The sequence below is a fragment of the Lepidochelys kempii genome, chromosome 4, assembly GCF_965140265.1.
Source record: "Lepidochelys kempii isolate rLepKem1 chromosome 4, rLepKem1.hap2, whole genome shotgun sequence".
Classification (NCBI taxonomy): Eukaryota; Metazoa; Chordata; order Testudines; family Cheloniidae; genus Lepidochelys; species Lepidochelys kempii.
In genome coordinates, this window is record NC_133259.1 from 74,183,893 (window position 1) to 74,211,351 (window position 27,459).

A 27,459-nucleotide genomic window follows, 5' to 3' on the forward strand; every position below is an offset into this window, starting at 1 on the left:
TAAATCTAGAAATGCACTGTTTTATTAAATTAATAAGAAAAGCAAAATTCAGATTTCTCCCATGTATTAGACATTTTCAACTTAAAACATCTGTTATAAATAAACACAGTCATTAATTATAGTAACAATGTGACCCTTAAAGTTAAGAATTTTAAAAATTCAATTTACTTCTTATTTCGGTTCTTTATTTACTTCCTGAATTTCTCTTAGATTGGCTAGTGAAATGCAGTAATGTCAGTTATCCTTTATGTATATTCAGTTTTACTTTCAGGTTGTTAGTGCTGCAGTGTTCATGTTTCAAACGCTTCAAGGTGATGTTTATTTGTTAATGATTTAAAACATTGTAGAAATACTACTAGTAATCTCCGGTTTCATGGAAGTTAGTTTTTACAATGTGAATTTTGTCCAAATTTTGATGACGGTGCCCCTTTAAAGATATTTGGCAGTAACGGGCCCTTTTGTCGGAAACCAAGGACTGAATGGGCAAAGGGATTCCTTTTTTTCTAATAGAGAAGTCTGAATGACCAGTGCCTGTGCTGCACCTTTTCTGTTAACAACCGGAGGGGCTTTTATTCTACCGTCCTGTGAGTCCAGCAACTCCTGGGAATATTAAATTACCGTGAATATTTTTAAGTGATCATTTGCAACAGAGTGTCTAAAGATTGTAAATAGATTTGTCTACTGTTGTGGATTAAAAATAAATAATCAGAAAGCAGATTCACTGATCGTCCAACCTGATGAAATGGTCATCTAGCTAGGGAGCTGCCATGGGAAGAATGATGTCATCTAATTCAGTGCAAACTTCTAGCCAAACTGTATTAACATTTAGACTCTTGCTTCAGTTGGAAAAAATAACTCTGTAAGATTTGGTTCGCACAGGGATTAGCAAAACAGGTCAAGTCAAAGGACAAGTCCACTTTTAGTTTAAAGATTTGTGCTATTAAAATGAATTCTAAACTGCTGTCTGCCTCTCTCAAGCATAGTTATCACCAGAGAGACCTCCTGGGTCTTCACTAAGAGTTCAGCACAGACCCCTAAAAGGAGGCTTCTTATCAACTTTTTATTAGATTTATAATCCCCTTTGCCTTACGATCCATTGCTGGCCCCTTCCTTATCCTGCCTATTATAGCAGCACTGTCAAATTCATGACTACACACATTCTTACCAGTATGTCACATCCAAAAAAAGCATGTTAAAAGTAATTGTAAGTACACAAATAAAGCAGAGATGTAGGTTTTTTAACTAATCTCATTTTTAAATGGCTATCGTTCTAAGTGCCTATTTATTTGTTTAAAAGACATTCACCAACCGCAGACCGTGGTATTTGTTTTTGCGACAATACACTACATGTGCAAACTAGCTGGAAGATAGTTCATGCTTGGTTTTCATTACAGTTTCCTTGCTTTAGTTTAATAGACACAAAAGACCAAATTTGCAAAAGTGGCTTTCATTTGTGCACACACAGCCACATCAGAAGACCTATGCACATACATATACATAAGTACTAGCTCCTCTTTGTGTCTGTGATATAATTCACACACGAAACCCAGTGGGTTTTATGCAAATTCTATCACTTGTGTATACCAAGTTGTGCACACAAAAACAGAGGCCAGGTTGAAAATAAGGACAACAAAAAGATTTACAGATGTGAAAACAGGCTTATCATATTGACTTTCCTATACACGTGAACTTTTGGAATAAGACAGAGGGGGTTTACTTCATTTTAAATTACCATCACACAGGCATTCTTCTGTTTTCCCAATTCTCATATATGAACATGCACACCACCCCCCAAGCCCAGTACTACAGGTGGAACTGAAAAAACCTATTATCTGAACACTATTTAATATCTGAGACCAGTTCTTGGCTGCAGCCATACAGGAACAGGGATGGGGGACAAAGGTGGCTTCAACACATTTTTGTGCCTCCTGTATTCTTAGGCCATCTGGCTGCCACTTTGACCCATAATGTAAGTTAGACTATTGCCCTGGGGTGTGTATACCCCAGAACAGAATCAAGCTAATTGCAATCATATGATGTGCATTCAGCCACCCTAAATTAATAAAACAAAACACCACATAATTGGCTTTCAAAAAGCAAAGGTTCTGAAAACCCTGGGTAACGAGACTAGACTCCGGATTGCGAGGGAGGCAGTATAGAACTATTCTTGCAGCACGAGGCCACCTGAAGAAGTCCTCTCTGTCTCAATTATTCCCCAGGAGCTACTTCTGCCCTATTTATGCTGCTGGAGTAGCCTAAACACTCTGGAAAAAAACAAATCTCAGCAAACATCTAAAAGTAGGGTTTAACAACGTTTAGCTGAAATGGAGATAAATACAGTTTGTTCTTGTCTACATTTAAACCATGTTTAGCACCAGTTCAGCAGCAAATGTTAACTGTGGTCATTAATAGTTCCATTTTAACATGTAAACAAGGCCTCAGTTACACCAGCATAAAACTAGACTAACTCCTTTGACTTCTGTGAACTATCTCGAACGTATACTGCTATTAACTAAACAGAATTTAGTGGAGTATTTCATATTATCCACAAGCAGATGCTATGCACAGGCAAAATCAAAATGACACAGTACACTAATCTATGTCACAGACTTATTATATTAGTTATTAAATTTCTATTCCTTGTTTTTGTTAAATGGCACAGGCTGTAAAAAAACCAAACAAAAAACACCAATTCTCCTGACTGGAAGTGATACTGTCATCTGCCTTACTGAAGATATTTTGTCTTCTCTCTATTTGTGCCAGAATAGGCTACTAAGAGCTCTGAATCGTACAGGAAGAGTTCATATTTGTACTTATTTCTTTTTCTAGAAGAGTGTTGTTCAACCACTTCATTTTAATCAAATTCCTGAAGCATAACCTACTTCTATAGGAAATACACCTCTACTCCGATATAACATGAATTCAGATATAACGTGGTAAAGCAGTGCTTGGGGGGGAGGGGGCACTCCAGTGGATCAAAGCAAGCTCGGTATAACGCGGTTTCACCTATAACACGGTAAGATTTTTTGGCTCCCAAGGACAGCATTATATCGGGGTAGAGCTGTATTACTACAGGTTGAACCTCTCTAGTCCAGCACCCTCGGGACCCGACTGGTGCCGAACCAAAGAATTCGCCGAACCACAGGAGGTCAATGCAGAGTGCCAGTGGGTCTCCATAGGTACAGGAAGTAGAGGTGCGGGGGTGTGTGTGCGGTGCAGCACCCCCAGGCTTTGCAGCCAGCGTGGCCCTCCAGCTGCCAGCCCCATGTCCTCCCACTTCCTCCCAGAGCTTGAACGCCGCGAATCAGCTATTCGCGGAGCTCTGGAAGTGCTGGGAGGGAAAAGGAGGAGATGGTAAGCGTGGGGTTGCTGGCGCGCGAGAGGTGCGGGGAGAGGAGGGTAGAGAGGGGAGCTTAGCGCCGGTGGATGCTCCGCTCCCACTAATTTTTCCCTAAGGGTGCTCCAACCCCAGAGCGCCTACCCCAGAGCACCCACGGAGTTGGAGCCTATGCTGGACCATGGATGTTGCTGGACCAGGGAGTGCCGGATTAGAGAGGTTCAACCTGTACTGGAAATTGTGTGTTTAATCCAAGAATTATTTTGTGTATTAATCTTTGAAAATTTAAAATAGATCAGGGTCCAAATTCTGCTCTCAGCTATGCAGGAGCAGCACCAATGAAATCAATGGAGCTGAAGTGGAAGCAGGATTTGGTCTCACATTGTTCTCTCTATGAATCAATTCAATTAAATAAGGTTTGACTCTTAGTAATGTCTCCTCTCTTTTGTTTGCATCTTTAATTCATTTCCTGTTAGTCCTTACTTTCCATCTGATCCAGCAATGAACCCAACATCTGTGGCCACTATGGGGCATGTTTGGAAGCTGTAATAGCCAGCTATCAATCTCTAGTTTGGATTTTCCAAGCAGAAATGCAGCACATATTTATGGCTAGTTCATTGGCTGGCTTCTTTTCTGGAACCACTGCTGGCTATCTCAGGGACATGAAATTACCCCTGGGACTCCCCAGAGGTCAGGCAGCTGATAGACTGTCTGAACTGTCTTGTTTAGCTCAGGGTTACTTTTATTTTATTCACATAAGGTCAAATCCACCCTCCACCCCCACATCAAGACCAAATTTAATATAATAGGGCTCTGCAGGCAACAGGTTCCCTTAGGATTCCATTCCAGGCTCTGGATGGGAATATAACCTAGTGGGAAGACTCTTCTGTCTCATCCCCTGCAACCAATCTCTTTGCCCAGCCAGTCCCAGGGTTGGTCCCCCTCACTTGGATTCCTCATCAGATCTGCCTCCCCTCCCTGACCAGCCAGTCCCAGTCTCCCCACTCCTACAGACTCTCAGTCTCTATTGTGTTCCTCCCCAGCTCTCAGGCCCAGTCTACTTGCCCAGTCAGTCCCAGTTTCCCTCCTCGTAATCAGCCTTCAGTCCCAGTCCCCACCCACAAGCTCCTTGTATGAATCTTGGCAAAGTTATAATAATAGGTATTGCTACCAGCCCCACATATACTGTATCTTAATGAAATTCATGTACAATTTTATCCTAAATGAAATAATTTCCTCATTGCTGATGCCTTAGGAGAGTCCTGGAGAATGGAAAAATAGCAAGGTCTCTAATCCGAGTAAAATCCAAACCCTGCTTATAACATTGAAAACAGTCCAAATTTTGCCTCAATTCCTTTGCACTTGGGGGAATTGCATAGTATAAGTGAGTTCAGAGTTTAGTTCCATCTGTTAACTAGAAGTATGTATTTTTTCTTTAAAGTTCCTAATGAAGGTCTCCATGATTGACCATTATTTTCAAATTTATTTTCTCTTTTCAGTGTATATTTAAGGTAGAAGTTTGCTCATTTTCCAGCCCAGATGCTGATAGAGACAAGCATTTTTTCTGCTCCGAGCTAGAGATCATGCACAATAAACAAATTTGGTTTAATCAGAATAAAATGTAACTTGCTGTTTTGTAAAACTACTAATAAATACTAATAAATGTGTTTCACCTCCAAAATCATGTTTGTTCTTCTGGCTGCGTTTTCCTATCATGCATGCTTCAGACAGTAAGTGTTATTTTTATAATTTAGTTCTCAAAGCATTTAGATAAAATGGTTAATAATAGCAGCTAGATATAGTACTTTGAAGCATTCATTATCAGATAGCTGACTTTCTTGGTATGCTAAGTGCATGAAGTTTTACTTTGAAAAGAAGGCTTTGTTAGCAGACACATTATTATAATGTGCACTTTGTTGAACTTTATTGTCTAAATATTTATAAGAAGATTTCTATAAACTAGCTTTTCATGAGTAACCATACACATTCGTCTTTGTAATTTATAATATGTTAATTATTTTTGGGTGAAATCAAACAGATTGGCTGGTAATCCCTTATCAAAATTGGCTTTTTCGGTCCAGATACCTACTGCACACCACTACAAAGCAATTATGAGTGTAAGATAGCATTTATAGTGTGTCATAACCAGGGGTGAAAGTAAGTTAAAGGACTTACCAGTATGCCGGAGTCCTGAATAGGGGGCATGGCCTCAACTGGAAGAGGTGAGGCCTGAACTGGAAGAGGCAGGGCCTTAAATCCCTGGGCCCTTTAAATCTTGATTTAAAGGGCTTGGGGCTCCAGCTGTGGTAGTGGCGGCTGGGAGCCCCGGAGCTTGGGGGCGATTTAAAAGGCCCAGGGCTCCAGCTGCTGCTACCGCAGTGGAGCCCCAGGCCCTTTAAATCACTGAGGAGCCCTGGGGGCTCCTGGCTGCCACCTCTACCCTGGAGCTCTGGGCTCTGGCAGAGCTTTAAAGGGCCTGGGGCTCCTCTGTGGTAGCGTCTGCTGGAGCTCTGAGCCCTTTAAATCCCCGCTGGAGCCCTGCTGCCCGAGCCCTAGGGAAGCGGCAGCCGGGCTTCGTCGGGAATTTAAAGGGCCCCGGGGCTCCAGCCACCGCTACCGCCCCGGCCCTATAAATCTCCTCCGGAGCCCCGCCGCCACTACCCCAGGGCTTCGGCAGCAGGGCTCCAGCGGGGATTTAAAGGGCCTGGGCGGTAGCAGCGGCTGGAGCTCCGGGGCCCTTTCAATGCCCGCCGGAGCCCCACCGCCACTACCCCAGGGCTCGGGCAGCAGGGCTCAGGCAGGGATTTAAAAGGCTCGGGGCTCTGGCAGCCGCTACTGCTCCGGCCCTTTAAATCCCCACTGGAGCCCTGCTGCTGCTATCCCAGGGCTTTAAATTGCCGTCCAGGAAAGCCAGGCGCAGTACGGCGCAGTACGGGTCTTGCTGGTACGCCGTACCAGGGCGTACTGGCTTACTTTAACCTCTGGTCATAACTTAATTTTACTTAGCAGGTATAGTGTGTCATAACTTAATTTTTCACCTTTTAAAAATAAAATCCTAATGTTTCAGCACCAGGCCTCTTAATTTTTTAAATGGGAAACAAAGCTGGGTACAAAATATTATCTGGCTGACAATATTAAGATTTCTAGGAAATGAGCAGAATTAGCCATTGATAAATTATTTCATTATCATTATGGAAAGCTTTCAAAAGTGCCAGACAAATGCTGAATATTTATAGTTATATTTACAGGAATTTACCATTAAGATTTGTACAAATGTAGTTTATAGTAAACCCTCACTGTCCCTTGTTTTTACAACCATTATTGCAAAATGAACTGGTGGAAGAGTACAAAATCAACAAAAATCTAGCCAAATACTTGAAAATATATTAACAAACAAAAGAGTGAAACGTAGGAACTGTCACACCAGAGCAGATCATTGATTCATTTAATCCAGGACACTACCAGATAAAGGAAAAAGATCTATATCTGGCTGTGCCAGGGTTGCCACCCCTGGGTACAGGTTTCTGTCTGTACATTGCTATCTGTGGGAGGTCTGAGGTAGTGGCCAAAGAACACTTCAGTCCTACCCTTTACAGGACGTTAAAATCCAAAGCAAATCAGGAACCGAAAAAACCACAACTCAAAACAGGATCAATCCAACAAGCTTTTGGTGGGACCCCTTCTTCTATTCAGGGCTTGTCTCAAAACACTACATGTTCAGCTGCTCCCCCTGGGCCTGGCTGTCCCTTCTGGCAGGGGTATACCCGGCTGGCAAGCTAGCTCACGCTCTGGGCTGCAATCAGGCTCCTCTCCCATCAAGAGTAGCTGCCTCTGTTCTCCTTCCTGGTCAGCCCTGAACTGCATTAAGTTCTCCTCCTTTTAGCTCCCCTCGCCACGCCTCACATTTACTGTAGGTGTATGCCAACTGGGTCTTGGTTAGTCTCTAAGGTGCCACAAGTACTCCTTTTTTTTTTGTGAATACAGACTAACACGGCTGTTACTCTGAAACCTGAAATATTTCATAATATTATCCATTTTCCATACGTCTCCATTTTTGTAATATTTAATATCTGGGATCAAAGCATACGTATAAAAGCACTTTAAAGTTAATAGATGGTACCACATATTATTTATTCTGGTATTTTTGATAGGCTGGTACTTTATGTACATCTGGATAAAAAATATCTGGCTTAATTTTCAATGTTTGTCTTTCATTATATTTTATTCTCATATGCTTATTTTATAGCCTACAGTTAAATAATATATTATCATAGCGGTGCATAGTCAACTGATTGAAATCACCTCCTGTGAATGGTAGGTGTTCTCTAGACATTGGTCTTTTTGATTGAGATCAAGTGAAGAATAAGTTTAATATTTGATACATCTGCTATACCCTGCAATGGCAATGGATAGATCTGATAGTCTCTTCCATCTTTAACTTCTGTTATCTTATTTACATATGTAAAGAAGGTAAATAGAATAGTTGAATATGTCAAACTACACTTTATTTCCAAAGCATAACAGCCAGATAAACAGATCAGAGATTTCTTTCAAAGAATTTGGAGATAGCTCTAATTTAAATAGCAAGTATATTTACCTCAAGCATAATCAGTAACGTGTATTCTGTGCCATAACCCAAAAGCAATCCTCACAGCCAAAACTGGCAGCACTGGCCTGCCTTCACTAACCCTTGCACTCCTGGAGTGCAAGCAGTCAGATGATGGCAGATTCCTCTGTGCATTTTACAGCTGGAAAGAGGATTCTTGCACTTTCTCCTTTCCTGAACATTTACACTGGAGAAGCCATAATTTGGCCTATAATTTTAAAAGATACAAACATAAGAATATTGCCCATCATTTCCTAAAAAGGATGGTTCAATTTAATTTAAAAGCTCAAACAAGTTCAAAACCAAGGTGTGGCTGAATGATCCTGTACAAAAAGACTCTGAAGAAACTTAACCAAATTATAAATTTACACATGAAAGTAAACTTTACTATATACTCAAAAGTTTTACCCTCCAGAATTCTCAAATCCTGTCCATGATCCAGTAGGTATCTGATATAAATAAATGTAAACACTTTTCTCTTTTTAAAACATCATTTAATCAATCATTTAAGATAGTATGGCCTAGTGGATAGAGCGCTGAACTGGGATTCAGGAGACCTAATTTCTATTCCCAGCTCTGCTATTGACCTGCTACGGTATGTCTACACTGCAGCAGATGTGGGCCTCCCATCCCATACACAGGCTGGCATGCTAAAAATAGCAGTGTGATGTTGCAGCTTGAGCTCTCTAATCTTGGGAATCAGGAGATGTCCACACTGCTATTTTTAGCATGATAGCTTGAGCCCTGCTAACAATAGTTCAAGCCCTGCTAGCGTGAGTCTATCTACCCAAGCTGGGAGGATCGTTCCCAGCTACAGTGTAGACATAGCCCTGGTGACTTTGGACAAGTCATGTCACTGCTCTGTGCCTCAGTTTCCCCATCTGTAAACCTGGGATGACGACACTGGTCTCGTTTGTAAAGCATTTGGAGATCTATGAAAAGCACAACATCAAGCCACACAATGCTTTTTTTGCCTCTGTTTTCACTAACAAGGTCAGCTCCCAGACTGCTGCGCTGGGCATCACAAAATGGGGAAGAGATGGCCAGCCCTCTGTGGAGATAGAGGTGGTTAGGGACTATTTAGAAAAGCTGGACGTGCACAAGTCCATGGGGCCGGACGAGTTGCATCCGAGAGTGCTGAAGGAATTGGCGGCTGTGATTGCAGAGCCATTGGCCATTATCTTTGAAAACTCGTGGCGAACCGGGGAAGTCCCGGATGACTGGAAAAAGGCTAATGTAGTGCCAATCTTTAAAAAAGGGAAGAAGGAGGATCCTGGGAACTACAGGCCAGTCAGCCTCACTTCAGTCCCTGGAAAAATCATGGAGCAGGTCCTCAAAGAATCAATCCTGAAGCACTTGCATGAGAGGAAAGTGATCAGGAACAGACAGCATGGATTCACCAAGGGAAGGTCATGCCTGACTAATCTAATCGCCTTCTATGATGAGATTACTGGTTCTGTGGATGAAGGGAAAGCAGTGGATGCATTGTTTCTTGACTTTAGCAAAGCTTTTGACACGGTCTCCCACAGTATTCTTGTCAGCAAGTTAAAGTAGTATGGGCTGGATGAATGCACTACAAGGTGGGTAGAAAGCTGGCTAGATTGTCGGGCTCAACGGGTAGTGATCAATGGCTCCATATCTAGTTGGCAGCTGGTATCAAGTGGAGTACCCCAAGGGTCGGTCCTGGGGCCGGTTTTGTTCAATATTTTCATAAATGATCTGGAGGATGGTGTGGATTGCACTCTCAGCAAATTTGCGGATGATACTAAACTGGGAGGAGTGGTAGATACGCTGGAGGGGAGGGATAGGATACAGAAAGACCTAGACAAATTGGAGGATTGGGCCAAAAGAAATCTGATGAGGTTCAATAAGGATAAGTGCAGGGTCCTGCACTTAGGACGGAAGAACCCAATGCACAGCTACAGACTAGGGACCGAATGGCTAGGCAGCAGTTCTGCGGAAAAGGACCTAGGGGTGACAGTGGACGAGAAGCTGGATATGAGTCAGCAGTGTGCTCTTGTTGCCAAGAAGGCCAATGGCATTTTGGGATGTATAAGTAGGGGCATAGCGAGCAGATCGAGGGACGTGATCGTTCCCCTCTATTCGACATTGGTGAGGCCTCATCTGGAGTACTGTGTCCAGTTTTGGGCCCCACACTTCAAGAAGGATGTGGATAAATTGGAGAGAGTCCAGCGAAGGGCAACAAAAATGATTAGGGGACTGGAACACATGAGTTATGAGGAGAGGCTGAGAGAGCTGGGATTGTTTAGCCTGCAGAAGAGAAGAATGAGGGGGGATTTGATAGCTGCTTTCAACTACCTGAAAGGGGGTTCCAAAGAGGATGGCTCTAGACTGTTCTCAATGGTAGCAGATGACAAAACGAGGAGTAATGGTCTCAAGTTGCAGTGGGGGAGGTTTAGATTGGATATTAAGAAAAACTTTTTCACTAAGAGGGTGGTGAAACACTGGAATGCGTTACCTAGGGAGGTGGTAGAATCTCCTTCCTTAGAGGTTTTTAAGGTCAGGCTTGACAAAGCCCTGGCTGGGATGATTTAACTGGGAATTGGTCCTGCTTTGAGCAGGGGGTTGGACTAGATGACCTTCTGGGGTCCCTTCCAACCCTGATATTCTATGATTCTATGAAAACACACATGTCCAGAGTCACCAAATGACACACTATTTTTAATAATACCTAACTCTTGCAGGTCTGAAATTACAATAAAGAACTTTTAGATGAGAACAAGGGTAAGACTATGAACCTATATAACCACTGATGTGATTGTAACAGAAATGCTTTTCAAGGAACACAGGTTTTATCTCTATTTGTATAGTTTTTGAAATCCTTAAAAACAAGGGAGTAGATTCTGTACCTACACCTCTTGAGAAGGTGCAGCCAAGGTAGGGCAGGGTAAAGTACAATAATAAAAAGAATCCCCAACTGCCTCTCCAGAAAAGCTATCAAAATCCAAATAGAGGCAACAATATATTTTCCACACATCAATCTTTACTTAAGTCTTGTATTTCTGAGTCACTGTCTGGTCAACTATTTATATCCAAACTACCTTGAGATAATGCCATTCTTTCTGGTACGTACAAATTAACATTGTGACCAGTGATTTCTGATACAATCACAGTTGAGGCCCTTACCTTAAGGCGATGCTTTGTGTAAATTTATCATTTCCCTCTTGCATGAAGCACCGCATTTATGTAGTTTGCCCCCCGTATCCCGATTTGTATTAACGGGACTATGTTTTTCTGATGGATTGTGGTTTATTCTGGCAGCTTTCCTGCCAAGTAATTGAGTCTCCGTTTCCGTGAGTTGTGATCTGTATACTTCCTAAATTGACACTATAGGCTTAAAGTACAGGCCAAGTATTCCAGTCTAACTGAGAGCAGAATTTGGCTAGAAAGCTTTCCAGCAAGAGGACAAAAGTTTGTTTGGTTCAAAAAAAAGAAAAAAAAACACCCTTTCTATATTAGAAATGAGGAAAATAAATGGTAATTTGATAATTTGGTGAAAAATAGTTCATTCCTTTATGATTACCTAAATTGCCTTGAGGTCATATCTCTCTCTTTTGAAAAATTACACTGAATTTTGTGGGTAACATATAAACTGATAACAGTGAAAAAAATCAAGTCAAATGATGCATTTAACTTCTGTTAATATATTAGCTTTCATTATGCCACCTTTTGTAATTTAAATCATCTTACACTGTAAACTATCATTATCAAAATGTCAAAAGAAAACTTATTGACTTTGTATTGATACAATAGCTAATATTAACATTACTTACTAAATTATTATTTTTGTCAGACTAAACAGAAAAAAATACATGGGAAAAACAGGCCCATAGTTCATAAATGACTCAAGCATTCCTCTGATGCATACATCTCCAAACTGTGCATCTGAACATAATGTAAGTCTCAAATATTGCAAGCAACTTCAAGCTGGTAGCATGTTTCCTGTGATAATAGTTCCTCAAAAACATATTTCAAACTATTTTTGTGAGATTATTACTGTAGTCATGAAATTAAACGATTTAGAACTTTATGGTCACTTCCACTTCAATGATCAGAGAGAAACCAAGAACTGCGGGTCTTGCCAGCAAAGGCACAAAATGGGGAAAGATGTCAGTAGTCCCAATCTTCCTTGAAGAAGTGCCTTTGTAGACACTGTGGCTGAGATGTAGGCAGCTTAGACTGGGGGACTGGTTGCTTTTCCACCAGATTCTGCTGTCTCAGTCTAGGGAGTACAGCAATTTAATTGCTGTTGCATCACCCAGATGCTATGGAAATAAATACTTTATAAAATGAGTAAATTAATAAAAAGTCAGTTTCTTCTCTGGACAAGCCACCATCACCAAACTTAAGATGTTACTGAATGACAGAAATTAGAGAAGGAAAAGGTCTACTGTATTAAGTTACCTAATCCAGGGGTTCTCACACATTTGAATGTTGTGGACCACATCTGAATAAAGAAATTGTCTTGTGGACCATCTCCCCATCCTAATCTCCCTGTGGCAACTACATCAATTAATTTTGTGGGAAAAGTGATATCAGGAAAGGGTATGTGTATCTTTAGCTGTCTTTTCATCTTCAGTATCCAGTTATTGGCCCTAAACACTGGAATTCATTTCACATGTAAGACTCATCTGTTTTTTCATGCTTTCCTGAGTGGCAATGGTAGTTTATCCTCAGGAATACCAATGGGGATCTACTATGGCAACTGGTGTGATGGCTTTTATGGAAATCAAACAATGTATAGCAAATAGAACAATTTTTCTTATTTCATTTGGGAAATATAAGAGAAGGAGGAGTGAAAAAAATGTGAGTGGCATCTGAAATTTTACAGTGTCGTCCTTTGAATTTAGATCCGATAGCCTTTTGTCAGATGTTCTCTTTGCTCATTTCATTGTAATAAAGCAATGTTGAACCACTGTTGCATGGCTTCAATATGACCATTTTCAGGTGAGCAAAAATGAAAAAAATAAGGCCGTATTAAGGTCTCTTCCTTTCAAAAGAAGACTTCTGAAACTCGCTGGTCCTGGAAGTCACATGTACCATGTCTAAGGAATTTTGCTAATGACTTCATTCAATCGGAGGAGGATAGGAACCTAAATGATGAAGTTCCTTGGCTTTGTGGAATAGGTAACCAAAAAACCCCCCAAAACCCAACCCCACCACCACCAGTGCTATTTTTTTTTGTTTAAGCAAGGCTTTATTTAGTTCTGGTGAGTCCACCCCCCAAGAGCCTTCTGTCTTTAGTTCTGATATTTCCTTAACTGTTCATTTCAAGTCCCCCCCAAAGACATTTTTCACCTCTTAAAAGGCTACTTTGTTAAGATCTTGAAAAATGAGGTCACTACCAGTATCAGAAACATAAATTATGTCATAAACTGATGTTGCTCCACTGACATCAATGGACTGGTGCCTATGTACTGCAGCTGAGAATCTGGCCCTGAATTTGGAAATCTGAGCTATATACTATAACTACATATGCATTAGGCGATCTCTTATTCAGGTAAGCAGGACTTGGCAAAAACACATATTTGAGATAGTAGCTACTAACAAATCGAAGCACACATTTCTGAAGTTATAGCAGTGTGAAGATATATCATTTGTATCTCTCAACCAGCTGGAAGATCTCTGGCTTTGAAATAACAGTTGTTTTCTTTTTTTAAACTGTTTGACTTGTACCATCCCAGTGTGGCAGTCTAGCAAGCTAGAGTAGCTCACATTCTGCATTGGAAATCCTTGGTAGAATGTACAATTTCAAACCAGTATGTTTGCAAAAAGGCTTTCGGGACTGAGATAAGATTATGAACATTTATCTTTTCCTCATTGATTCTTCTCTCCCTTTCCCTAATCCTTTCCTTAGCTGGGCTGTACACTAAGCAGTTTCATGCTAAGGAATCCTACTCGCATCAGCTGCCACTACACAGCTGCTTCTGCTGTGTTGGGGCTCCAATTGTGCAGTATTTCATCTAAAATGGAACTAGGTGATAAAGGAGATTATATTAACACTAAAATTAGATCATCCTCATTTAGAGCACCCACCGAGAGAGAGAGAGAGAGAGAGAGAGAGAGAGAGAGACTATCAAAGGAAAAACACAGACAGCTGATCTGAGAAGATGACAATAGTGAATGGCTATTTGGGAGGCTGCTTAACTATGCTGCTCAATGATAGAATGTGTAATTGTTATAGTTGCACATAACAGTATTTCATTTTAGCTTTTTTTCCTTTAAAAAACCCTAGAAATTACAGTAAAAATCCAACTATGTTAAACAAATGTCATTTAAGTTGGCAAGTCAAGCACCTGAAAGTTAAGTGTCCATGCAGTCTCATTTCTGCCCCCTTGCATGTACAGTATGATACAGTCTGTATTGAGATGATCACATACTATTTTTTCTATAGCACTCCTATCTCATACAGTGCATAGTGGAACACACCTGGAGGTAGGATTAAGGTTGCATGGGCAATTGCAAATCTGGCATTTCATAACTTTCAAGTGCTTGACTTTGCAACCTAAATTTCTTTTAACATAGTTTCTCCCCACTCCTTACGCCATTAATTATTCTTAGCTGCACAGTATATAAAGGTAACATAGTTTTGGAAACTGTGCGTTCAAATGAATAATAAATTGAAATAAAATTAGATTCTGGGATATGTTTTTCCATGTAGCAATATGTTAAACTGCATAACTATCCATTTATCTGATATGTAAAGACAACTCACAATATAACTGGAATAAGAACCTACCGTTTTGCTGATGTAACTTGTGCTGATATTCATACATTGCAGCCCCTCACTATTGCAGCAACCTCCACATCTGTAGATGGATACACATGGGGGTTTAAAGAAGGTGTTTGTTGTTGCTCCAAACTCTTTCCCCACATCTACACACACCTCGCGTGGCATGCACTGAGTTTTCCTCCATTCATTATCAATACCTGCCAAGTTATAGGGAAGTTCATACGTTATAATGCAGCTAGTTAAAATAAGAACAACATTCCACCATATATTAACAGCAACTTGCTTATGTTTGGAATCAGACTAGCATGTGACTTTGTGTATTTAGATTCTTGATTCAATGAAATATACATTTCTTTAGAGAAACTGAATTCTCTCTGCAGTAACTTTCCAGAATCCCATGGCAGTGCTGCCAGGGAGCAGAGCCACAGTGGGGACAGAGCTGTAGTGGAACCACTGGGATCCTAGTAAACATATCCTTGGTAGATCTTAGGATATCTGAAGATTTCAGAGAGATTTCCATATGCAGTTTCCTATCCCTATGTGGCAATATCTGCAGAGGAGAATCATCTGGCCCTGAGTAACAAACACTTCAGGATTTGGACCACACAGTATGTTAAAAAGCATGTTTGATTTGTGTCCTGTACTATTAAAGTGACAAATATTTAATTGGATGTTCATTTACTTTTGTAAACTACAGAGTGCTCTCTCTATGCTTTTCCAATGCAAAAAAGAAAATTACAGGGCAATATTTTATACCTTCTTCCTTAAACTTAAATTCTAATTCGGCTAGGTCCTTAGACATTGATTGGATTTTCTGGCTGGGCATTTCTGCCAAATTGCAATTGTGCACAGCTGAGACCTCATCATTAAAAAGTGATGTAACTTGCCTCACAACAGCCCTGTTCCTGTCTTGGAGCCAGCTTCTGTTAGGTTGCTTTCTGTCTCAAAGAAGAACTAACATTACACCGGTTATCTAATCAATTCCTCCTCTAAAAATTCAATTCAAACCCACCTACCGTATTGTAAATTTTATTCTTCCTCTTATAAGTTCTACAACTTCCACCAAAAAAACTATAAAGTAGGGCTGTTGATAGGAGTTAACTCATGTGATTAAATAAAAAATTAATCACATTTAAAACAATTAATCATGATTAATCACAGTTTTAATTGCACTGTTAATCAACAGAATACCAACTGAAATTTATTAAATATTTTGGATGTTTTTCTACATTTTCATCTATTTCGTATTCTGTGTTGTATCTGAAATCAAAGTGTATATTATTTTTATTATAAATATTTGCACCGTACAAATGACAAAAGAAATAGTATTTTTCAATTCACCTCACACAAGTACTGTAGTGAAATCTTTGTTGTGAAAGTGCAACTTACAAATGTACATTTTTGTGTTACATAACTCCATTCAAAAATAAAAACAATGTAAAATTTTAGAGCCTGCCAGTCCACTCAGTCCTACTTCTTGTTCAGCCAATCGCTCAGACAAACAAGTTTGTTTACATTTACAGGAGATAATGCTGTCTGCTTCTTATTTACAATGTCACCTGAAAGTGAGAACAGGCATTTACATGGCACTTCTGTAGAATGGCACTTCTGCAAGTTATTTTATGCATCAGATATGCTAAACATTTGTATGCCCTTTCATGCTTCGGCCATCATTCCAGAGGACATGCTTCCATTCTGATGACGCTCATTAAAAAATTGAGTAAATTAAATTTGTGACTGAACTCCTTGGAGGGAGAATCGTATGTCCCCTGCTCTGTTTTACCCACATTCTGCCATATATTTCATGTTATAGCAGTCTTGGATGATGACCCAGTATGTTGTTCATTTTAAGAACACTTTCACTGCAGATTTGACAAAATGCAAAGTAGGTACCAATGTGACATTTCTAAAGATAGCTACAGCACTTGACCCAAGGTTTAAGAATCTGAGAGGGACACGGTGTGGAGCATGTTTTCAGAAGTCTTAAAAGAGCAACACTCTGATGTGGAAACTACAGAACCTGAACCACCAAAAAAGAAAATCAACTTTCTGCAGGTGGCACCTGACTCAGATGATGAAATGAACATATGTCAGTCCGCTCTGCTTTTGATTGTTACTGAGCAGAACCAGTCATCAGCATGGACACATGTCCCCTGGAATGGTGGTTGAAGCATGAAGGGACATATGAATTTTTAGCGCATCTGGCATGTAAATATCTTGCATTCCGACTACAACAGTGCCATGAGAACACCTGTTCTCAATTTCAGGTGATATTGTAAATAAGAAGCGGGCAGCATTATCTCCTGCAAATGTAAACAAACTTGTCTGTCTTAGTGATTGGCTGAACAAGAAATAGGACTGAGTGGACTTGTAGGCACTAAAATTTTACTTTGTTTTACTTTTGAATGCAATTTTTGTACATAATTCTGTATTTGTAAGTTCAACTTTCATGATAAAGAGATTGAACTACAGTGCTTGTATTAGGTGAATTGAAAAATACTATTTCTTTTGTTTTTTAAAGTGCAAATACTTGTAATCAAAATTAAATATAAACTGAGCACTATACTCTTTGTATTGTTATTCTATTATGGTTTCACAGCACGATTAATTTTTTTAATTGCTTGACAGCCCTACCATAAAGTAATTTATTTTCAGGCAGAATAATAATAAAAAAGAATTCTGTTAATATCCATTAATGCTTCAACTGGTCTGTTGTAATGTTATAAACATACTTTACACAATCAAAATAAGCCACACCAAAGTGTGCATTACTTGGCTACTCTAAGTGGTTGAAGATCCTTTGCCATGAGCCTCCCAGTGCATCTGAGGCACACATCAATAGCTGAGTAATGCATACATTATTCTGGGTTATAGCTTAATTGAAGAAAATGAGGGGGAAAAAGACAAATATTTGCTTTTTTCCCCCCAGTGGGGACATTCTTTGGGAGTCCCCTATTACTGCCTTCTTACTTCCTGCAAAGTCTTCAAAATCCCAGCATAGCAGAGATTCTTTCCAGCTGAGGACTTCTGGATTTAATTTCAGATATCTGCTGTAGTGTACTATCTGAAAATGGTGCTAACACCTCCTTCTGCATCAGTGTACACCTCATGCATCCCACTGAGTTCACAAAACGTATATCAGAAAAAAATAGCCATAAGGATTAGTTTCTTTCATTATGGAAGCGTCTAAAGCAGTGCTTAATTTGTGCCAGAGCTTGCCAGGGCTGAGCCCTGGCACCTGTAGGCTTGGCAGTTCATAGCCCTGGCACTTCTGGACTTGCCACGTCAGTTATGAAAATAAGAAAAATTGCTGAGCCCTGGCACCTTTTTCATTACAAATTAAGCACTGGTCTAAAGGTCCTAATTTATGCATTAATACAAATCGAAGGCCTTAGCCGTTTTTATTTTCAGTGCTTAGATTTTAAAATGTTTTTGACACAACTGACATTTCTTCAGATTTTGATTTACAGTATTTGATAAATTTTTTATTTCCTGAACTTACTTTTCAAGATCTCTGCATTATAATGTGCTGCTGCAAATTTTACTGAATCATCTGATCTTGGGTCGAAGCTGGAGTGTTCCCTGTTGTGTTGCCAGCCCCCTTTCCTCAACTGACATTTGAACATTTTCCAATACTCTGGGTAAAGTACTGTCATGAGTTCATCCACACTGGACACAGACCGCAACTGCTCTTCCAGCTCTTTGCTTGCATGAGCCTGTTAAAGAAACATGCAAGATTAATTACTTTCTGCATTGCACAAGTTTTGCTGTAAATTAGTTTGTTGAACAGCTAAGCTTTTCTAAAATCAAGTCTCCCCCTTAAGAATCCTCTTGCGAAAAAGTCTTCACTAGTGTTGTTCTGTAAAGTCTGATATTGCAATGCCTTTCTCTCATCACTAATTCTTACTCAAACATATTGTTAAAGATAAGTATTATTCATGTGAGAAAAGGGTTGCAGAAGTAAACCCTTGCATGATACAATTTGGAGGTTAAGGCAATATATTACATTTTGTATTATGGATAACCGAATGATTTTTAAATAACATCTTTAATTTTTCAAACAGAATTAGACAGATTTTATTATTATATGTATATTACCTAGCATCATGTAACATTAAAAAGGATGAGAGCAAGTAAAATTTTGTATGTTTTCCCAAAATGTCATGAAAGCAAAAAATGATGAAAGTGCAAAAATGGGTGAAAATGAAATTAGATAATTTTTGAAAATTGGTTTTTATAATTTTGTACATCCTTAGGGACCGATCCTGCAGACACTTGCTATAGAGCATAGTGTTTACTATTGTGAATAGTTCAATTGAAGCCAATGAAACTATTCATAGTAGTAAACACTATATTTGGTAATAAGTTATTGTAGGATCAGCCCTATCTTGTAATTCTCTATTTGGTAAATATAAATTTTTCCCATTCCAAATATAAATGAGATATGAACATAGGTATCTTTAAAACAATCTTGTTTTGGGTCAATCATCAGTTTGCCACAAGCTCCATGTAGGGGCCCATGTGATTTTCCATTGTCTCAAATGCAGTTTGTGAAAGAGATGAGGACTATTACATTCTGCCTTGTGATTCCCATCATGTTGCAGGGGGAACATGCACCCCACCACCATACATCATGCAGAAAACGTACCTGGTCAACACTCCATCCATTCCCCGCCCACTCATACTCACATGCACAATGATGGTGGAGAAAACCACACATAATGGTTCCCTGGAAATTGCCGTCTCCCCAGATGCAGCTACCCACAGCATGGGTATCCAGTACAGGAGAGGGAGGGATGTCTTAACAACTCCTCACGCATGGGCATGCAGGAATGGCCACAGTGTGGCCCTTCGACAGCAATATTAGAGACAACATAAGCAGTGTTCATTAACTACTGCTTCTGTACATATAAATACATACACATACACTAACTATTGTCTTCTGCATCCCAGCAAGAAATGACCACATTAAAAAAATATTGGTGACAAAATAGGTAGTTTAAAAATAATATATCCCTATCAGAGTCTAACAATTTTAAACAGACCAAATTTATTTTTTATCCTAACCTGCACAATTTTGACATGGATGCTTTTAGGTGTCTGTGACAAGTAGTATTAATTTTAGCAATGAATATGGCTTACATAAATTGGCTGCAAGATTTAGTCATGAATTAATTTCTTTATGTAAACAAACTAAAGACTATTACATAATACGAAATATTTTATTCCCTGCACAGTTCCAAAATATTGCTCTCAATGTTGCCAACTCTCGTGATTTTATTGTCAGTCTTGCAATATTTATTGCTTTACTTAAAACCCCAGGTCTTGGAGCTAACAAACTCATCTTCCATTACAAAACAAAATAGAACCTTCTAGCCTTCCAGGCAGCAGAGAAACCCCTGAAGTGAGCACACTCTAAGGGCTCAGAAATCAAGAAGTCAAATAAAAGAACCCTTTTTTAAATCTCATGATTTTTTTGGAGGCCTGACTCATGATTTTTGAATGTCCTGTACAATTACTAGCAGGAATAATATATATGATACAAAGATTTCATATATACTGAAAAACCCTTTATCACTGAATGAATGAGAACATTAGTCTTATTTATTCTTCATTACAAGAGATACGAAGTATTCTCCCCCTTTCTTCCCTCCATCGGGGACCAGCTCTAATTGCTACGCATGCCACCAACCCCTAGGAGCAGCAGCAAAGCCTGAGTGCCCTTAAAGGGGCTGGGACCCAGCTCCTCCTATAATGTAGACATTCTGGACCTCGCAGGATCCTGGAGCCTGGGCTCCAGACTGAGCCCAAATGTTTACATAGCAATTAAATAGCCCCTTAGCACGAGCCCAAGTCAGCTGATGTGGGCCAGCCTTGGGTATCTGCAGTGTAGACATACCCAAAGTTACCTGAAATAAAATAGATGCTGTTCTGAAGGAATTAAAGTATGAAATTGTAGAACTACTAACAGTGAGTGATATGTAACCTGTCATTTAAATCAGCTTCTGTACCTGATGACTGGAGGATATCTGGATGATAGCCAGATCACTGGAAAATGTGACACCAATTTTTAAAGAAGGGTCCAGAGGCAATCCTAGCAACTAAAGGCCGGTAAGCCTAACTTCAGTACCAGGCAAATTGGTTGAAACGACAGTAAAGACCAGAATTAATAGACACATAGATTAACACAATTTGTTGGGGAAAAAAGAGTCAACAAGGCTTTTGTAAAGGGAAATCATGCCTCACAAATCCATTAGAATTCTTTGAGAGGGTCAACAAATATGTGGACAAGGGTGATCCAGTGGATATAGTGTACTTGGATTTCCCGAAAGCCTTTGAGAAGGTCCTTCACCAAAGGCTTTAAACCAAAGTAAGCAGTCATGGGATAAGAGGAGAGGTCCTCTCATAGATCATTTATTTTTATCCTTTTTTTCCGGTCTTTTAAAAAGTTTCTGGTCAGTTTGCAGAATGGACAGAGGTAAATAGTTGTTTCCTTCAGAGAGCTGTACTGGGAACAGTGCTATACAACATATTCATAAATGATCCAGAAAGAGGGATAAACAGTGAGATGGCAAAATTTGCAGACAATACAAAATTACTCAAGGTAATTTAATCCAAAGCAGACTGTGAAGAGTTACAAAGGGATCTCTCAAGGGCAACAAAAATGATTAAGGGTATGGAACAGCTCCGTATGAGGAGAGATTAAAAAGACTGGAACTTTTCAGCCTGGAAAAGAGACAACTAAGAAGGGATATGATAGAGGTCTATAAAATCATGAATGGTGTGGAGCAAGTCAATAAGGAAGTGTTATTCACTCCTTCACGATAACACCAGAACCAGGGGCCACTGAAATTAATAGGCAGTAAGTTTAAAACAAAAGGAAGTCTTTCATCACACAACACAGAGTCAATCTGTGGAATTTGTAGCCAGGGGATGTTGTGAAGGCCAAAGCTATAGTGAGGTTAAAAAAAAGAATGAGATAAGTTCATGGACAACAGGTCCATCAATGGCTATTACCCAAGATAGTCAGGGATACAACCACATGTTCTGGGTATCTCTAGCCTCTGACTGTCAGAAACTGGCAGTGGACAACAGAGATGGATCACGCAATGATTGCTCGTTCTGTTCATTCCCGCTGAAGCACCTGGAATTGGCTCCTGTCAGAAGACAGGATACTGGGATGAGTAGACCGTTAGTCTGACCCAATATGGGCGTTATGATGTTCTCATGATCAATGCAAGATCCGTCACCTATAAACAATACACCAACAAAAAATCAGCAATGAAGTACCCAAGATCACCTGCATCCTGGAGACTTGGCTGGATTACACTACAAGCCCTATGCTAGCCCGCCTCCTCCCCACTTCCTCCAACTTGGTCTATCATATACCAAGACGAGACAGGAGGCACTGCATTCATTTTCACTTCAAACATCAAATTGTAAAAAGTTACCTCAGGTAATAAAAGGTCTTCTAAATTCGTTTTTCTAGCACAAGGGTGGGCAAACTTTTTGGCCTGAGTGCCACATTTGGTTGTGGAAATTGTATGGGGGCCATGAATGCTCATGAATCTTGGGGCTGGGATGCGGGAGAGGGTGAGGACTCTGGCTGGGGGTGCAGGGTCTGGCGTGGGGCTAGAAATGAGGAGTTCAGGGTGCAGGAAGGGGCTCCGGGCTGGGGCAGGGGTGTGGGTGGGTGTGTATGTGAGGTCTCCAGCTGGGGGTGTGGGCTCTGGGGTGGAGATAAGGGGTTGGACGTGCACGAGGGTGCTCCACGCTGGGACTGAAGGGTTCGGAGGGGGAGGGATCAGGACTGGGGCACGGAAACGGCTCAGGGGTGCAGGCTCTGGGCGGCACTTACCTTAAGCAGCTCCCAGAAGCTGCGGCATGTCCCCCCTTCATCTCCTACATGGAGGTGCGGCCAGACGGCTCTAAGCGCTGCCCTGTCCACAGGCACCACCCTTGCAGCTCCCATTGGCTGTGGTTCTAAGCCAATAGGAGCTGCGTGGGTGGCACCTGAGGCTGGGGTAGCGTGCAGAGACCCCTGGCTGCCCCTAAGCATAGGAGCTGGAGAGGGGATATAGGAGCTGGAGGGGAGCCACACAGAGACATGGTATGAGCGGAGCGGGACAAGCCCTCAACCTTGCTCCCCGGCTGAAGCACCGGAGTGGGGCAAGCCCCGGACTCTGCTTCCTGGCGGGAGTTTGAGGGCCAGATTAAAATGTCTGAAGGGCCAGATATGGGCCCTGGGCCGTAGTTTGCCCACCCCTTGTCCAGCAGCAGAAACCAGAGCCAAAACTAACAGTTTTTTTGCTCATTTACAGAGCTGACAGTGGAGCTGAGAGACCGGGCTCTCAGCTCCCCGCCCTGCCCCTCTTACGTCAGTGGAAGTGCTCTTGGTGAGGACACACACAACCAACCCAAGGAGGGTAGTGTAGACATGCAACACTGCAGTAATTACTGTGGTGGCTATAAGTCAATCTAATGTAAGTTGACTAAGCTCTGGTCTACACTGGGGGTGGGGGGATTGATCTAAGTTACGCAACTTCAGCTACATGAATAATGTAGCTGAAGTCAACGTACTTAGATTGACTTACCATGTTGTCTTCACCGTGGTGAGTTAACTGCTGCCGCTCCCCTGTTGACTCTGCCTGCGCCTCTTGTGGCGCTGGAGTACAGGGGTCGATGGGAGAGCACTCAGGGTCAATTTATCGCGTCTGAACTAGATGCGATAAATCGATCCCCGCTGGATCGATCGCTGTCCACTGATCAGACAGTTAGTGAAGATATATCCTTAGGTTTGTAGTATAGCTATACCCTTAGGAAGTCACCCTGGTTCACTTACATTCAGAAGTTTATCTCTGTATACCCATACTACTGAGAAAAGAAGACTGAGGGGGAACCTCAAAACAGCCTTTAACATATTTCAAGACTCTTATAATGAGGATGGTGACTGTGTGGATTTGATTTAAATCAAATTGATTTAAATCATGATTTAAATCACTGCTCAGGAAGACTCTATTTAAACAGGGTTTTCTACATAAACGAGCATTCTTGTTGGTTGTTATAACCTTAATACATATTCTTCACAACTCAGAGATTGATATAGGTTTCATTTTTAGAAGATACAAACTATACATTTTTGAACAGTGTTTTATTTTGAAAACTGTTCAGATTAGTTTTATAGCTATATCAGAAAATGAATGATTTGGTTATTTCATTTACCAAAGGTAATTAAAGCAGATATTTATGAAGTCACTGGGAGGTGAACTATCTCCAGTTCAACAGGTTAATCATTAATATTTGGAGGATTTTCTTGCCTTGCTGTATTAGGAGGAGAACATCACCAGAGAGACATGTAAATTGTTTTGTTTAACTAAAACAACAATGTTAAATATTCTGGATTTTTTTCTTCAACAGCAAACATATAATATTTTAACAAAAAAGCATATGTCCCTCGCTTCTCACATTTATCTCCAGACTTCTTCTCCTTGTCCAGATCTATTCTGCCCCCAACAATCTTCTATTCACTGAAATTTTTGAAACTTTGCACTTTTAGAGAGAGGTAAGGGATTGACTCTGTGTACACAAATTTTCAGAGGAACAATAGAGTTGAGGTCTGTTATTTCTCACATCTATGTATTATTTTAAAACATTTTTGCTGTTAACAAGCATGTAACCTCTGGAGACACAAATCCACAGTTTGAGAACTGCAAAATTAGCATCTCTGATGGTATCTTCTAGACTGAGCACTGAGTCCCATTGGGTAGATAGAAAGATTAACCTAAATAATCTATACAGAAGCCTGTGGAACCTCCTAAGATTGGGTCCCTAATCTATGAACTATTGGAACTCACTTACAAAACTTTTCTTAAACATTACATTAATATATTGTCTCATACTATAGAATTAGAATTTATAATCCCTATTCCATGATGAGATAGCTTTAATTAAGTTACATGATAGCTCAAAGATATCTGTAGATCGGTTTTTTCCTCAAAAAAATCCAATTTAAATTTTAAAAATCCATTTTTTAAAAATCATTGATTTTTATCCATCCTGGATGGTGACCAACTGTTCTCCAAATCCACTTAAGGTAGGACAAGAAGTAATGAACTAAATCTGCGGCAAAGGAATTTACGTTAGATATTGGAGAAACTTTCTAACTATGGGATAGTTAAGTGCTAGAATAGGCTTCCAAGAGCTGCTACGGAATCCTCTTAATTGAAAGTTTTTAAAAACAGGCATGACAAACACCTGTCAGGGATGTTCTAGGTCACTTGGTTCTGCGGCAGCACAGCTGGCTGGACTAGATGACCTCTTGAGGTCCCTTCCAGCCCTACATTTCTATAATTCTGTCAAGAGCTAGAAATGCAATGTGTGTCTGAAACTTAAAATCTACAGAAATGGATTGCTTAATATTACAGCTCCAATTGTCAGAGAAAGTTGCGTATTCACTCCTGATAAGTATAATTTTCAAGTCCTGATCTAAGATAATGTGGTGAAATATTGTTTTAAAAATGCATTTCCTCATGGATTTTCCAGAAGGCCATGTGTATGGTTAATGTAATAGTGTTTACAATTTAAAGTGTTCATGTAAAGGAGAACATAATGAAGCATGTACACATTTTTCAAATGTGGGCAAAAGGAAAAAACAATATATTTATAAGATGCAGTACATATTTACTGCAAAATGAAGTCTTGATGGAGAAGAAGAATACGATCTTGATGTTTGCTGAGGAAGTGCAACAAGATTATTCCAGTATAACTGCCCAAATTCTAGGAGAGTGTTTAAAATAGATTCACATGGAGTATATACGCATTTTCAGTATAGCAGAGGGAAGTTTTCTAGTGCACTATACCTAGTTTATTCTATAAATAATCCATGAAACTGGGCCTACAACTGTCCTAGTTGCAAGTGAGTAATTAGAATGACCACAGAATCACAGTTTTTGTTCTTAGGAATCACTCGCTATTGAGCTTAATTAATGAACACACTTCCCTTTAAAGCAACTGATGTTTTAAGTCAGTTTTACAAATACAATGTAGGGAACCTATTCAGTCACTAGAGGGCTTTTGCTATTTCTTCTCTTCAGCCTGACAAGGGAAGAAAGAATGGAAGCAAGGGTGAATAGCAAGGTACACATATTGTACTCAGTATTGTAACCAGAGCCCTCCTAAGCACCACTAACAATTTAGAGGAGAAAGAAAAGGAAGGTTGTCTATTTATTGCTGGTATGTGTCTGCAAATGTATTTCAAAATGTGTGTTGATCTCTCCTTGCTGCAGTCATTATTAATCTGTAAAAGGCATGAGTTTTGAACTGCGGCAAATTAGGCAAGTATTTATAACTGGTTCACGTTGAATGAGACAATTAGAGGCATTAAGAAATTTAATTCTGGCAGAGCAATCAAACAGATGCTACTGCCAAATTGTACACACAACTAAATCTTAATTTCCACTTAATTAAATGAGGGCGTCAACTGCATTTCTAACATTAATTGAATTGGCCAAGGAACCCTCAGTTGGAATATACTGACAGCAATATTTGATAATGGAAAAAGTATTCAGTATAAAAAAAATTAAATAAATGCATTTTTTTAGAGCCAGAACTATAAAAGCAGTTCTAACTGATGTCTGGACATTTGCAAAAATCTACATATACTGGTTTTGGTTAATTAATCTAATAAACCAGCTAACTCTTTTTTTATCTAGGCTCTTTGTTCTGCTTTTGGTTGTACATCTGCTTGTAGCATAGTGCATACCAGAAATGATACTTTTAAATCTCTAAGTAGTTTGGCTTCATGAAAATCAACATCATAACTGTTCCGGAAAGCGTAACATGAAAAAAACAAAAACAAAAAAGAAACCAAGTAAGAACAGAAATGTACTGTAAATTAATGAATAGAGCCCTTATGTTTAACAGTGTTATGCTAGGTCAGATTAACAAGGTTTGGAAGTGATTAAAGTTTGGATATTTGATTACTTACACCATACTAGTTATTCTCAAATGAACTTTTAGATGTAATCCTAAATTTAAAATAAAACCATTGTACTAAACATAACAACTGTTATGTTGCCATAAAAATAACATAACATTATCAAGCTATTTAGATAAAGGCAATTCTAAACCAGTGAGGGCCAGACTGTGACTTCTGATTTATTAAGCAGTCCGCTGATTTCAGTAGGAGCCACTTGCACACAACAGAGGGTAGGGCCCAGCCCTAGCTCCTAGATGGGAGGGGGGAATACTACCTATATACACCATGTTTTCCTTTCTCTTTCTGTTATGTACATGAGTCAGTTAAGTCCAAGGAAACATTTCACTGACCCGTCCTAAAATACTCAGGCCAGCCCTGGGCATAGTTGTATGATCACACTGAGTAAGAGCTGGTTACATTTTGGAGGCAAAGCCAGAAAAATTCTTTCACTGATAAATCTTTACAACATCAGGAGTGACTGTGTGGAGTGGAACAATTCCTACAGAAGTATGAGCAGGAAATCCCACAAGAAGATGCTCACTTCATTTCTTTTAATCTACATGGTTTATTGAGGAGTAAGGGAGAAAAGGGCTCTAAATTAATCAAATGACAAATCCTCTCCTTCTAAATAAAGTAACAAAGCGTAGTAAATAAACTATCCTCACAGTAAATTACTCATAGACCTACCTATCTATATTTCTACAGTTCTTATCACTCTGGTATCTTAGTGGCATTGTGAAACAGGAAAGTATATGGCTTGATTTCTTATTCCAAAGCTGTTATAT

At 39.9% G+C, this 27,459-nt stretch overlaps 1 protein-coding gene across 8 annotated transcripts in view; it reads right to left on the reverse strand.

The window, feature by feature from the left end:
- Positions 1-27,459, reverse strand: part of VEGFC (vascular endothelial growth factor C) — a 206,610-nt gene that overhangs the window by 79,904 nt on the left and 99,247 nt on the right. For all 8 annotated transcript variants that reach the window (XR_012158640.1, XR_012158639.1, XM_073341688.1 and 5 more), the window contains exons 2-3: positions 18,200-18,413; positions 14,704-14,894 (exon numbers count right to left, since the gene is read on the reverse strand). Coding sequence is in view for 6 of the 8 variants with exons in the window: in XM_073341688.1 (XP_073197789.1) it covers positions 14,704-14,894; positions 18,200-18,413 (405 nt within the window). In the remaining 2 variants the exon portion in view is untranslated. The remainder of the gene's footprint in view (positions 1-14,703; positions 14,895-18,199; positions 18,414-27,459) is intronic.